Source organism: Puma concolor, chromosome E4, assembly GCF_028749965.1.
Source record: "Puma concolor isolate L17-30 chromosome E4, mPumCon1.1.hap2, whole genome shotgun sequence".
Lineage (NCBI taxonomy): Eukaryota > Metazoa > Chordata > Mammalia > Carnivora > Felidae > Puma > Puma concolor.
The window spans coordinates 6,256,113-6,270,927 of NC_141683.1; the positions used below are offsets into that span (position 1 = coordinate 6,256,113).

Sequence of the window (14,815 nt, forward strand, 5' to 3'; positions counted from 1 at the left end):
TCTTTGTACTCCGGGTTTTCAGGTTTTTGTGGCTGTAGTTCCGAGTAATAAACTACAGATTTATTTTAAATTTTTACTAAGTTCTTTTTTTTTTTTTAATTTTTTTTTTCAACGTATTTATTTATTTTTGGGACAGAGAGAGACAGAGCATGAGCGGGGGAGGGGCAGAGAGAGAGGGAGACACAGAATCGGAAACAGGCTCCAGGCTCCGAGCCATCAGCCCAGAGCCTGACGCGGGGCTCGAACTCACGGACCGCGAGATCGTGACCTGGCTGAAGTCGGACGCTTAACCGACTGCGCCACCCAGGCGCCCCAAATTTTTACTAAGTTCTTAATAGCCTTTTCTCAACATGTATTTTCTCAGTCCCCGGAAACTGAATGGACAGCCCTGACCATCTTGGGTGGCCATGATACTTTTTAAAAAAAATTTTTCTTCTTAATATTTATTTACTTTTGTGTGTGTATGAGAGAGAGAGAGAGGGAGGGAGGGAGGGAGAGGGGCAGAGAGAGATGCAGAATCTGAAGCAGGCTCCAGGCTCTGAGCTTGTCAGCACAGAGCCTGACACGGGGCTCGAACCCAAGAGCTGTGAGATCATGACCTGAACTGAAGTTGGATGCTTCACCGACTGAGCCACCCAGTTGCCCCATACTTTTTGATGTTAAAGAAAAATACTTATATTCAGGGTGGGAACCCTTGGTTGAAGTTTTACATAATGATGAGTTAATAATGAGTGTTGTGGTTTCTTAACAAGTGTTACTAAAAAACTTGACATTTGGTCACATGCTATTTAATTTATTTTTATATTTGCACATTTGGTCTAAGCATATTTATATCTGCTTCTGAGTCATTTCCTTATTTTATACGTTTTTGTTTCATAAAAGGAGTCCAAGGGAAAAGAAGATAAAAATGTTTAGTGATCATTTTTGTCCAAGTAAATTGTACGTATTACTTTTACATCTTTTGTGCTAATTTAATAATTTATCTGGGATGTAATGCTATTAACTAAATTCTACTTTTAGTATGCTTTTTGAGGCCATCTGAAACAAAGACTTTGATTTAATAGATGTGACTTTTTTTTTATGCTAAGACAGGTGTTCTTAACAAACAGGTGTTCCGAAGTATTATTTAGATTTTCAGTTTTCCTTGATCCTTTGAAATACCGAGCTGAGTTTTACATGGGTCATGTTACGCTGTCTGAAAGTATAATGCTTTTTTTTTCCCCTTAAAGAAGAATTATAAATATTTATGTAATTTTAGTTGCTGGTTACTTTAGTACCTTTATTTTGTTAGATATTTTGCTCAAGCAGCTGTGGATATTGGGGGAGGCTTTCAGCACCTGATAAAATTGGCCGGATCTGAAATGAAACATTGAGCAGGCAAGTAAGATTTTTAATAGACCACAGTTATGAGTTATAGGAGTCTTCTTTAGGCTAATGATACTGATTCTCCAATTAACATAATTGAAAAAATAATGTTAAATGTGAGGATTGAGAAAAGATTTGTAGGCCATTTTGTGTGTGTAGGGGGAGTTGGTATTGTCTACAGACTGTTTTAAATTACGGATTTATGTTTCCTGTGCCTGTTAGCTGCGAATTCATCTCAGATGGTTTTAACATTTTTTTTAAACAAGGGTATCATGAACAACTTTATAAAAAATATGTTAAAAAATTTTTTTCTAACGTTTGTTTATTTTTGAGAGAGAGCGAGAGAGAGAGAGAGAGACAGACAGAGACAGTGTATGAGCAGGGGAGGGTCAGAGAGAGGGAGACACAGAATCCAAAGCAGGCTTCAGGCTCTAAGCTGTCAGCACAGAGCCCAACACGGGGCTCGAACTCACGAGCCTTCGAGCTGTGAGATCATGACCTGAGCCGAAGTCAGCCGCTCAACTGACTGAGCCACCCAGGCACCCCCAAAAGTATATTTTTAATTGAAGTCTAATTAACATACAGTCTTACTAGTTTCGGGTGTGCAGGTAACGCCTGAACAACTCTATACATTACTCAGTGCTTATCACAGGAAGTGTGCTCTACATCCCTTTATCTCACCCTTTTCCCACCCTCCTCCCCACTGGCGACCACCCGTTCTCTGTATTTAAGGGTCTGGTTTTTGTTGCTGTTTGTCCCTTTTCTCTGTTGGTTTGTTTTGTTTCTTAGATTCCACATATGAATGAAATCATACGGTATTTGTCTTTCTCTGACTTATTTCACGTAGCATTATGTTATCTAGATCCATCCATGTTGTTGCAAACAGCAAGATCTCGTTCTTTTTTATGTATTCCATTGCCTGTATTTACCACATCCTCATCCATTCATCTGTTGATGCACACTTGGGTTGCATCTGTATTTTGGCTATTATAAATATTGCTGCAAGTTTTAACATTTTGATATTTGTAGCTCCTGTCTTTCCACGTATTGAGTTACTAAATCACCGTTTATATATTTTTGGTGTTGAATTTCTAAATCCGATTAATTTAAAATACATGGCTCTCTTGGGGCGCCTGGGTGGCTCAGTCAGTTGAGCCATGACCAACTTTGGCTCAGGTTATGATCTCGCAGTTCATGGGTTCGAGCCCCGTGTCGGGCTCTGTGCTGACAGCTCAGAGCCTGGAGCCTGCTTTGGATTCTGTGTCTCCCTGTCTCTCTGCCCTTTGCCTGCTCACTCTCTTTCTCTCTCTCTCTTTCAAAAATAAACATTAAAAACAATTTAAAAAATAAAATACGTGGCTCTCAGTGTTCAGTATAAAAGTCTTGTTACTTACAATATGAAAAATATTTTTTAGTACTAATTTCAGAGGTTGATAGAAAAATCTATGTATAACTTACCAAGTTTGGCACGCATACAGTTGAGAAAAAATATGGAAATACATTATTAATGATAACTTCAAAGGGAACAAATTTAGTTTTCATTAAAAATACAACAACAGGGGCGCCTGGGTGGCACAGTCAGTTAAGCGTCCGACTTCAGCCAGGTCACGATCTCGCGGTCCGGGAGTTCGAGCCCCGCGTCAGGCTCTGGGCTGATGGCTCAGAGCCTGGAGCCTGTTTCCGATTCTGTGTCTCCCTCTCTCTCTGCCCCTCCCCCGTTCATGCTCTGTCTCTCTCTGTCCCAAAAATAAATAAACGTTGAAAAAAAAATTAAAAAAAAATACAACAACAGAAGTTTGTGTGTGTGCTGCTATTGATTATGTTTTAATTGGTGGGGTTTTTGTTTCTGTTTTTTTTAATGTTTATTTATTTTGAGAGAGAGAGCACAAGCAGGGGAGGGACAGAGGGAGAAAAGGAGAATCCCAAGCAGGCTCTGTGCTATCAGCATAGAGCCCAGTGTGGGGCTCGAACCCATGAAACTGTGAGATCATGACCTGCAAAATCAAGAGCCAGATGCCTAAGCAACTAAACCACCCAGGCACCCCTTTCATTGGTGGTTTTAAATCCCTTCAGTGTCATCTTCCTGTTACAGCCACAGAAGAGACCTGAGTGTTCGGCATCCTCTGCCTCAATGGTCGTGCACGCTGTGATTCCTTCCCTTCTTTCTGCACTCAGGTCCAACAGTAGTGCTCTCTTCGCCTGCCGTGGTCCAGCTTCAGGCACCTGGAGTCCTGCCTTCTCCTGCCCCGGTCCTTGCTGTCACCGGGGGAGCCACGCAACTACCTAATCCCATGGTGAATGTGGTGCCGGCCCCTGTGGCCAACAGCCTGGCGAATGGAAAACTCTCTGTGACTAAACCTGTCCTACAAAGCACCGTGAGAAGTGTGGGCTCAGATGTAAGTGTTGAAACCCAGTGCTTTATCACACCTGATTTCAAAACCAACAGAACCAAAACACGCTTTGTTTTCCTTGCCTTGTTTCTGTTTTCTAAATTATTTTATACTGCCTCAAATAAAAGAATGTGCTGGGATTGCACATCCGTTATTTGGTGGCAGATTATTTTGTTAGAATCCAAGCAAAAGGTTTGAAAGAGGCTAAAGTTGTTTGATAAAAAGTGACGTATAGGGGCGCCTGGGTGGCTCAGTCGATTGAGCGTCCGACTTCGGCTCAGGTCATGATCTCATGGTTTGGTTCGTGAGTTCAAGCCCCGCGTCGGGCTCTGTGCTGACAGCTTAGAGCCTGGAGCCTGCTTCAGATTCTGTGTCTCCCTCTCTCTGTTCCTCCCCCACTCATGCTCTCTCTCTCTCTCTCTTTCTCTCTCTCTCTCTCTCTCTCAAAAATAAAGCAAGCTTGGGGCGCCTGGGTGGCTCAGTCGGTTAAGCGGCCGACTTCGGCTCAGGTCATGATCTCGCGGTCCGTGAGTTCAAGCCCCGCGTCGGGCTCCGTGCTGACCGCTCAGAGCCTGGAGCCTGTTTCAGATTCTGTGTCTCCCTCTCTCTCTGACCCTCCCCCGTTCATGCTGTGTCTCTCTCTGTCTCAAAAATAAATAAACGTTAAAAAAAAAATTAAAAAAAAAAAAAAAGCTTTGGGGCGCCTGGGTGGCTGAGTCAGTTGAGCATCTGATTTCGGCTCAGGTCATGATCTCACAGTCTGTGGGTTCGAGCCCCACGTCGGGCTCTGTGCTGACAGCTCAGAGCCTGGAGCCTGCTTCCTATCCTGTGTCTCCCTCTCTCTCTGCCCCTCCCCCACTCTCACTTTGTCTCACTCTGTCTCTCAAAAATAAATAAATGTAAAAAAAAAAAAATTAAAATAAAGCTTAAAAAATTAAAAAAAAAAAGTGACGTATGCATACTTTGCTGTGACTCCTTCTTTCGAGCCCTCTCCTCACATTCTTCAAGCCCTTCCCCAGCCCAGGCAGATACTAGTGTCTTACAGGATTCTTTCAGGTCTCCTGATTGAAATGTCTTTGGCAAGACCCAGATAAGAGTCTGTAGACTATTTTCTCATCAGGGTTTATATTTCTGTCCTGACTTATGAAGGGTTTTCACCCCTGGGTAGTAACTTCCTGCTCTTAGGAGTTGGTGTTTTCCCATCTTTGCAAATCTTCGGGTTTTCTAGCCTGTTGAAGGTTTCTTTTTTTTGTAATTTATAAATCACAGAGTTTCCCAAGATCTGGCCTCCCTGCAGCCAGTTATAGCATTTGCCAGCTAACTCTGCTTTCTTAAAAAGTGGTACAAAAATACCTCACGTTATGTACTAAGAAGTAATTGAATATCATGGGCCTAAAGTTTAATGAAAGTTAAAGTCAAATAACCATTCTAATAACCAGTCTAATAACCATCTCTCAAATTGTTACTGGGAAGCCAAACTCATATGTTTTCTTTAAGATAAAAGTAGATATTACTGACAGTGAATATTGCCACACTACCTTTTCTTCAGGTATTGGGAAGTACTTTTAAAGTCCTAAAGCGCTGTGAGTTCTGAAGGTTATCGAATACTGTCTGATCGGTCCACCCTAATTTATTAACCCAGCGTGTCAGCCCAGTAGTGAAATTGCTCCTCTGTTGCATTGAACACAACCGAGTGACCTCAGCCGGCAATATTGTAAAGACCCATAACAAAGGAATATTTTCTGATGAAGCAGAACATTGAAGGTCTGCAGTAATTCCCATAGCGTTTATAGGTATTGAAAACTGCACCCAGACGCGGGGGAAGATTAGTGTCGGATGAGAATAGACATGGATGGTACAGGATTAGCCTTGACTGTTAACGTTCCTTTAATTTGAGGCCCAGAAAAGGTTAAGCACAGTGCTTATGGCATAATAGGCACTAATACACAGTGTGTGTTTCAGTTGAAGATGAAACGATACGCTGGCATTTGCTTGAAATACTCTGGGGGTGGGGCGGGGAACCCAAGATGGAGGAAACAAGATCGGCAAAATGTTGACAATCATCAAAGTTGGGTGTGTCGTCTTTCTTTCCTTCCTTGTGGTGTGTGGGAAAATTTCCCCAGTAAGTAAACAACAATCGGCATCCAAACCAATTCCGTGGTTTTGTCAGTTAAAAAGTTGTATGGGGCACCTGAGTGGCTCCGTCGGTTGAGCATCCGATTCTTGATTTCAGGTCAGGTCATGATCCCAGGGTCATGGAATCGAGTTCCTGGTTGGTCTCTGTGCTGAATGTGGAGCCTGCTTGGGATTCTCTCTCTTCTACCCTCCACCCTTCCTCTGCCCCTCCCCTGCTTGCACATGTGTACTTGTTCTCTCACTCTTTTTCAAAAAAAAAAAAAAGGATGGGGGGGAGCCTGGGTGGCTCAGTCGGTTAAGCGTCCGACTTCGGCTCAGGTCATGATCTCACAGTTTGTGGGTTCGAGCCCCGCGTCGGGCTCTGTGCTGACAGCTCGGAGCCTGGAGCCTGCCTCGATTCTGTGTCTCCCTTTCTCTCTGCTCCTCGCCTGCTTGCTCGCTCTCTCTCTCTCTCTCTCTCTCTCTCTCAAATATAAATAAACATAAAAAAATTAAAAAAGAATGGGGCGCCTGGGTGGCACAGTTGGTTAAGCGTCCGACTTCAGCCAGGTCACGATCTCGCGGTCCGTGAGTTCGAGCCCCGCGTCAGGCTCTGGGCTGATGGCTCAGAGCCTGGAGCCTGTTTCCGATTCTGTGTCTCCCTCTCTCTCTCTGCCCCTCCCCCGTTCATGCTTTGTTTCTCTCTGTCCCAGAAATAAATAAACGTTGAAAAAAAAAAAAGAAAAAAAAGATGGTACAACCAATAAAAGAAAGGGTGTGCTTTTCATAGGAGGCCGAGAAGGCTAAGAATGATGAAAGAGGATTTTTAAAATGACCCTTTAAGTTTTCCTTTTAATCCTCTTTAAATTATAAATTGAATGTTTCTTCTGTGCAATGGAACTAGCAACAGAAAATATCAAAGTTGTCTTTATTCCATGTTAGGACATTTAAAGAATTTATTTTTTTATTTTTAATTTTTTTAATGTTTGTTTCTTTTTGAGAGACAGAGTGTGTGTGTGCTTGCATACGAGTGGGGAGGGGCAGAGAGAGAGGGAGACTCAGATTCTGAAACAGGCTCCACGCTCTGAGCTGTCACCACAGAGCCCGATATGGGACTCGAACTCATGAGCTGTGAGATCATGACCTGAACTGAAGTTGGATGCTTAACCTACTGAGCCACCCAAGTGCCCCTAAAGTATTTGTTATGAAATACCTTAGACATGGAAAAAGGTAGAGACTAATTAGAACTTTAGAAAATATAGATTAACAGTATGTCACAGTTGTTAAAATACTAACATAATGTTAGTCCGTATTCATAGACTTACAACGTCCGATCATGGGCCAGTCCAGAGGAATGTGGCTAGGATGGGAAGGGTGTCTGGAAACTATGTTCTGGGTAGAGGCAGCGTTTAAGGTTTGGAATGACTCAGTAAACTGAAGAACACTGAATGTAGATCTGAGAGGCGATTCTAGGACGTGAAGGTTGATGTGTGGAAAACAGGGTGATTGATCTGGGTTATTCCAGAGGACTCAACTAGAACAGGTACAGGAAGCGTTGTTTAGAAAGGGTCCTTCCAGTCCTAAAATCCTTTGATCCAGTCATTGTATTTAAAAATAGGAGGAGATCTTTTAACTTCTTTCTTCCAGCTAATATCTGAATAATAAGCATCTTTTTTTAAAATTATTTTTTAACGTTTATTTTTGAGAGAGAGCGAGAGAGACAGAGTGCAAGCAGGGGAGGGGCAGAGAGAGAGAGGGAGACACAGAATCTGAAGCGGGCTCCAGGCTCTAAGCTGTCAGCACAGAGCCCCACTGGGGACTTCAACTTGTGAACCGCAAGATCATGACCTGAGCCCAAGTAGGATGCTTAACCAACTGAGTCACCCAGGCGCCCCTTAAATAATGAGCATCTTAATGTTGGTACTCATCATTGTGTTCTGCTGACCCATTTTGTAATCTCTGAACATTTCAGTTGATTATTTATTGATCAATTAGACATTCACTATAACTTCTCTGGTGCAAAAGACCATGTTTGTTCTGCTCTTACACCCTTGAGAGTATTCTGTAAATCTGGTGAATAATTTACTGATGAAGCCTCCATCAACATTGAACTGGGGGATGTGTGAGATGCAGAAGTATAGAACCAATAGGTATGATTTTTTTTTTAAGCAGTATTTATTGGCTAGCATTCTTACTACTTTTCAGAGTTTAGAGTCTACAGTATTATAGGAGAAAGATTTCAAGTACTGTGTGTCTAGTGCAAGAGACCTAAAGGCGATTAGAATAAATTTTCTAGTCAACCTGAGTTGAGGTTTTGTGCTTATTTTTCCTTGGCCTGCATATCAGGAAGTGAGCCAGGCTTTTTCAGTATGAGTTTTCTGGTAGAGGTTTTGACTTAATGTTTATTTCAAGTGAAGAAACATCAGTCTGTCCTATCAGCTGGCCAAGCCTCTCAGGAACCCAAAGTAAATTTGTTCCAGAAGGAGCTGCAGGAAACTTTGATCTGCTGGGATGGTCTCCTGTGTTAGTAACTTGGTTGACCTTAATAGTGCGTGCATTTGTTAGACTCAAGTCCCATGAAATTATGATAAATTTGAAGTGGTATAAATTTCTGATTAAAAATGGCCCAAAAGAAAAATTTTTCATTATGTGCTTTTTGTGCTTTTAAGCCAAAAGTGTGGTGAAAAAGCAGTAATTCAGCAAAAGAAAGCGTATCAGTCTTTTGTGGCTTTGTAAGGCTGACATGGCTTCTTTTTTCCTACCTTTTTTGTTCTTTTGTTTGGCTAGTTTCAGTCTCTGGAGACCTGCTACTGCCCTAAGTAGCGTTTTTTGCATACCATATTCTGCAAACTGCATTAAGTGCCACATTGTCTGTTATGAAACAGTTTGCCTGGTTCAAATTATAATCTCACTCTTCCTGCCTTTTGCTGGTAAATCTGTTCTGTTTAACTCTTGGAAACCTCACCTAAGTTTTCAAGAAATGTGGTTGGTTTTTGGCTCTGATCGTGATGGAAAAAATGAACATGGTCTCTCATTTCAGGGTAGAAATTCTCTTATGCTGTTTCTTAGTAAATGGCAATCTTGGAACTACAGAGTTGCCTTCATAGGAGAGCGTGCTTATCTTTCTTTAAAGGGCCGTTGAATGTTGCCAGACGTGGAACCAAGGGCTGAAAGCAAGCAGTCTGTTTAAATCTGCATTGCCAAGGGGCGCCTGGGTGGCGCAGTCGGTTAAGCATCCGACTTCAGCCAGGTCACGATCTCACGGTCCGGGAGTTCGAGCCCCGCGTCAGGCTCTGGGCTGATGGCTCAGAGCCTGGAGCCTGTTTCCGATTCTGTGTCTCCCTGTCTCTCTGCCCCTCCCCCGTTCATGCTCTGTCTCTCTCTGTCCCAAAAATAAATAAACGTTGAAAAAAAAAAATTAAAAAAAAAAAAATCTGCATTGCCATAACTACTACCCTCTACCCCCCATAATTCCATGAAGTTCATGAAGCATTATAGCTCTGGTTTTAGGTCCATGGAGTTATATTGTTGTAGTTGTCTTGTTTGGGATAAAAGACCAGGAAAAAAAAAAAAAAGTGTGGTGAAATTGTATTGTGTTGTCCTTCGCACTGGGCCAAGGTGAAGCAAACCCCTATTGGAAATCAGTAGGTGGTAACAGTGGAAAGAAAATGATCAGGAGCTAGGTCAGAACTAGAAATCACATCAGATGGGAGGCTGATCTGGGAGAAATCACATCAGATGGGAGGCTGATCAGAGACAGGCTCTGCTGACAGGAGGCCCCAGGCCTTCTTCTCAGCCCATTCACCCCATGAAGCATCTTACAAACCTTTTATTACCTTGTACTCTCTAATTCTTTACTTAGTGACCTTGACCCTCCCATCCCAGTCTCCTCCCTTTGGGGGATCCTACCCTAATCACTAAAGCCATCATAAGAAGCTGGGTGCTGGGGAGATCCCTTTCTACCTGCCTGCAGGTATTAGAAATCGCGTGAATGGGATTCTTCTAGCATAGTGAACTGGAACTTTGTCACTTCGTTTTTCTGGAGACACCGTTATACCGTTAGGTTTAAGATTTCGGGTATGTTAGTACTGTGAGCGTGGCGGTCACATGATATGGGCCCAGACGGATGCTGTGCACACGGTGTTTCTTTATTGCAGTGAAGGAATGCTGAGCTTTACAGCAAGTGGTGGGCAAGTTTCCTCATTGTCCAGAGGAAGACATTACCTCATCTCTCAAGGTTTCTTGCTGGAAACAGCCCTGAGAAATGGCCTGGGTAAAGAGTGGTCAGGGCCTTGTATTCTTGGCATGCCCGGGAAGACGTATAGTAACACGACTCACGAGAGACTCTAGAGAAGTCCCTTTCAAGGAAAATACAAATCTAACGTAATTTATTTCCAGTGCAAAGCAATGCAGAGAAACTGTTAGAAAAATGGAGAGTGCCTGTGCTCTATTTTGGAAAAAAAAATTTCTTTTTCTTTTTTAATGACGCTTGAGCTGCTCGTTTTATCTGTGACACCCAAGAATGGGTTCTCTGTTAGGTCTAAGAGTGAGCTGAATATCCTTAAATGGTGTGGCCAGCTTAGATCTAAGAAGATACATAATGAATAGATAACTTTTTATGACTAAATTCCTTCACAACACAGACATGGGATCATGATATTTCTGTAGGCTTTGAAAGTCAAGGAATCCATCAGAACAAATTCAACAGGAAGGATTTGGAGACCGAAAAAGCCATCCAGATTTTAGTAAAAGATTATTTCTGTGCTGACTGCTTTCTGGCTTTGCGGCTAGCAGGGACTCTGCAGATCAGAGAAAAACATGCTTTGTTAAAATATTTGTAGTTTCTCCTTAGATGGAGGTGTGGGCCTTCTAAAAATTTATCTTGAATAAGGACTTTGGCAAATCATTTCATTTGTGGTTACAGTGGTTTTGGAGAGGGAACAGAAGGTGTTTCTCCCCTGCCCTGCTGGTACCGCACTTAGATTTGTGTCATTAGGTTAGATTTGTGAACTGTGGCAGCTGTGGCATTCTTTGTTCTGTTTTTGTTGTTTTTTTCAGTTTGGCATCTTGATCAGGTTAATAAATAATTCTTGAAAAAAAATTTTTTTAACGTTTACTTATTTTTGAGAGAGAGAGAGACAGAGCATGAGCAGGGGAGGGGCATAGAGAGAGGGAGGCACAGAATCCGAAGCAGGCTCCAGGCTCCAGGCTCTGAGCTGTCAGCACAGAGCCCGACGCGGGGCTCACACTCACGGACTCCAAGATCATGACCTGAGCCGAAGTCGGCCGCTTAACCGACTGAGCCACCCAGGCACCCCAGGAAATAATTATTTTTAAAGGGATGCTGATTTCCATCTTAATAAATAATTAATACTTAACTCCCTTTTCTCTGGTTTCCCTTCCTGCAACCTGTTCCTGAAGACAGTCCTTCCATGCCCCAGATGCTTTGTAGCTGCTTGGTTCCCCTGTCCAGAAGCAGTCACTGTTACTAGTTTTTCATGCGTCGTTCCTGAGACAGTTCCTTAATATGTTGGTATTTACAGTTTTACCTATTTACCTATTTTACAGAAATGGTAACTAGTGTCTACATGCTGTCCTGCACCTTCCTTTTCCCCTTCAGTATATCTTCGCGTACTTGCCATATCGGCACTTAGAACATTTTCTTGTTCCTTTACTAGCTGCGTGGTAGCCTGTTTCGTTAGGGTGTCCTAATTACTTAAGGGTTTTTCTTTATAAGCAGTCCCTTCGTTGAATAACTCGGTACTCATTTAATTTTGTTTACGTGCAAGTATATCTGTAGGAGAAATTCCTAGAACTGAAATTAGAGGCAGAAGGCAGGTAGTTTTTACGTTTTGATAGATATTGTCAAATGGCCCTCCATAGGGTGATTCTAATTTATTCTTCCGCTTTGAGTGTATGAGAGAGAGTGCCAGTCACAGGGCCATGGACAGTGTCTCCATACACAGCTCCCCTTTTGTTCACGTCCCCCCTTTCCTTGCATCGTTGATTATAGCACTGGGTACGTGCATTTGTCTGGAGAGAGAGTCTGTAGCTCTCTATGTAAGTTTTTTTTTTTTAATAGCTTGTTGAGATAAAGTTCACCTTTAAAAGATCTAAAATTTAGTGGTTTTCAGCATATTCACAAAGTTGTGCTATGACAGGAGCTGCTATCTAATTGCAGAACGTTCTCATCCCCCTAAAAAGAACCTCCATACCCATTAGTGGTCATTCCTATTCCCCTCCTCTCCCCAGCCCCTGGCAATCACTAACCTGCTTTCTGTTTGTATGGAATTGCCTATCCTGGACATATTATGTCATGGAATTATACACAGGGTGGCCTTTTGTGTCTTCCTTCCTTCCTTCCTTCCTTCCTTCCTTCCTTCCTTCCTTCCTTTCTCTTTCTTTCTTTCTTTTTCCCTCTCTCTCTCTCTCTCTCTTTCTTTCTTTCTTAGTTTATTTATTTTGAGAGAGAGACAGAAAGAGAGAGCATGAGTGGGGAGGGGAAGAGAGAGAGAGAGAGAGAGAGAGAAGGAGAGAGAGAGAATCCCAAGCAGGCTCCACACTGTCAGCGCAGAAGAGCCTGATGTGGGACTCAAACTCACCATGTGATGGTGACCTGAGCCAAAACCAAGAGTTGGACACTCAACTGACACAGAGAGAGAGAGAGAGAGTGTGAGCATGAGCAGGGGAGGGGCAGAGAGAGAGGGAGAGAGAGAATCCCAAGCAGGCTCTGTACTGTCAGCACAGAGCCTAATGTGGGGCTCGATCTCACAAACTATGAGATCATGCAAGAGTCGATGCTTAACCAGCTGAGCCACACAGGCGCCCTGAGATCAAAATCAAGGAGGCTTAACTGACTGAGCCACCCAGGCGCCCCCAAACCCTTTTTGATTTAGAGAGTATTTACAAATCAGTGAGAAAAATGCAAGTTAACCCAATAATCAAATGGATAAAATATGTGACTAGATAATTCACAAAGGAGAATGGCCAGGTATTTCGATGGCTATCTATTCTGGAAGGGGCGTGCCCCCTGGAAGATTATATTTTATGACTCTGTGAAAGAATATTAATTATTAATGGAGGAGAACTTTTGACTGGTTAAATAATGATATGCAAGGATTAAAAATGTTAGGGTTAAAATTTTCTGTGGCTCTGCCGGTGTGTGTGTGTGCGTGGGCGCATGCGTGTTAGGCTTTGTATATGGTGATAATACTAATTATATTCATAATAATGATATCTCAAGTATTTACAAGTTGCAGAAACAAACCATAAGAGACTTTTTTTTAATTTTAATTTTTTAACATTTATTTATTTTTGAGAGAGACAGAGACAGAGTGTGCACGGGGGAGGGGCAGAGAGAAAGGGAGACACAGAATCCGAAGCCGGCCAGGCTCCGAGCTGTCAGCACAGAGCCAGACACGGGGCTCGAACTCACGAACCATGAGATCATGACCTGAGCCGAAATCAAGAAACCATAAGAGACTCTTAACAATAGAGACCAAACCGGGCGTCAGTGGAGGGCGGCGGGTGGGGGATGGGCTGGGTGAGTGATGGCTGTTAAGGAGGACACTTGTGTTGAGCATGTAAGATGCTTAGTTAGATGTAAGTGATGAATCGTTAAATTCTCCCTAAGGCGATACTACATTGTATGTTATATATATATAACTAGAATTTATATAAACATTTGAAGAAAACAAAAAAAAATTGCAGAAACAAAAATTCTCCAGGGAACACCGGTACCTTCACCCATTCACCTGTTAACATTTTACCCCATTTGCTTTATTAGTTTGTTCTTTCTGCCTGTCTCTCCATCCACACACATACTCGGTTTTCCCCCCTGAACTACTGTAGAGTAAGTTACATACTCTGTAGTCCTCTACCACTAAACATTTCAGTGTGTATTTTTTCAGAATAGGGATAATCTCTTACATACCCACAGTATAGTTACCAGCTTCATTAATTTACATTTGTAAAATACTTTAATCAACTCTCAGTATTACAGTTTTATCAGTTGACACAATAATCTCCTTTATTGAAAAATTTCCCTTTCAGTACAAGAACCAGTCAAGGGCCAGATACTGCCTTTGGTTGTTATCTGTCTGTAGCTTCTTTAAATCTGGAACATTTCCACAATCCTTGTCTTTTTGACGCTGTAGGAGAATTCGGCTCTAATACAGTTTGATAAGTACTTCACATTCATATTGGGTTATAAATCATTTATTTTCACAGAGTCCTATTTGAGACTTTCAAAATCCTTGTAGAGTGGGTACTGTTGATTCCCATTTTACCATGGAAGGAATCGGTTAGGTGTTTTAGCCAAGATCATCTTGCTAAGATGGCTACATTGATAAAGTAGTGTGTGCCGCACTTGTCCAGGTGCCTGACTCACAGATATTTAAGCCGCCTAACAGCCCTTTGAGGTGAACGAGAGCCCCGATACATCCAGAGTAAGGGGCAGACCGAGGGATCTTGGGGGAATGTGAATTATACTTGGGCTGTTTTTCAGTTTCTGCAACGATTAAAGGTGATTCCCAGGTTTTGTCTGTTTTTGTTTCGTAAGTCATTTTTAAAATTTAAAATCTGAAAATAGGAGCTGGGTTGTGGGCAGATATTTTCAATATTGCTTTATTTGCGCAGTTTATCTGAGCAGCTATGAGGCACATTGGTGATGGAGTTCAGAATTTTTGCCTCCTCACTCAATCTGTTCATAGCTGCAGGGCAGCTCCCCTTCCTGAACCTTTCGTATGTGTGGTACATTGTAGTTTACAAAGAACCTTCGTGTCCGTTCGCTGTGTAATCCTCGCCTAATCATCTGACCTGCTCCATCTGAGTTCGGATTCAAGCCTAGGCCTTGTCTCAGTCCAGTGCTCTTGTCACTACTCTGTGCTCCATTAACGGGGCTTTACTTTCAACGCAGCCCTGATGCAGCATGAATTTCAAATTAT

The 14,815-nt window shown here is 42.5% G+C and overlaps 1 protein-coding gene across 3 annotated transcripts in view; it reads left to right on the top strand.

Moving 5' to 3' along the window:
• The window catches only part of ATF6 (activating transcription factor 6), a 205,610-nt gene that overhangs the window by 25,160 nt on the left and 165,635 nt on the right, over positions 1-14,815 (top strand). For all 3 annotated transcript variants that reach the window (XM_086693381.1, XM_086693382.1, XM_025927813.2), the window contains exon 8: positions 3,541-3,761. In XM_086693381.1, coding sequence (XP_086549507.1) covers positions 3,541-3,761 — 221 coding nt within the window. The remainder of the gene's footprint in view (positions 1-3,540; positions 3,762-14,815) is intronic.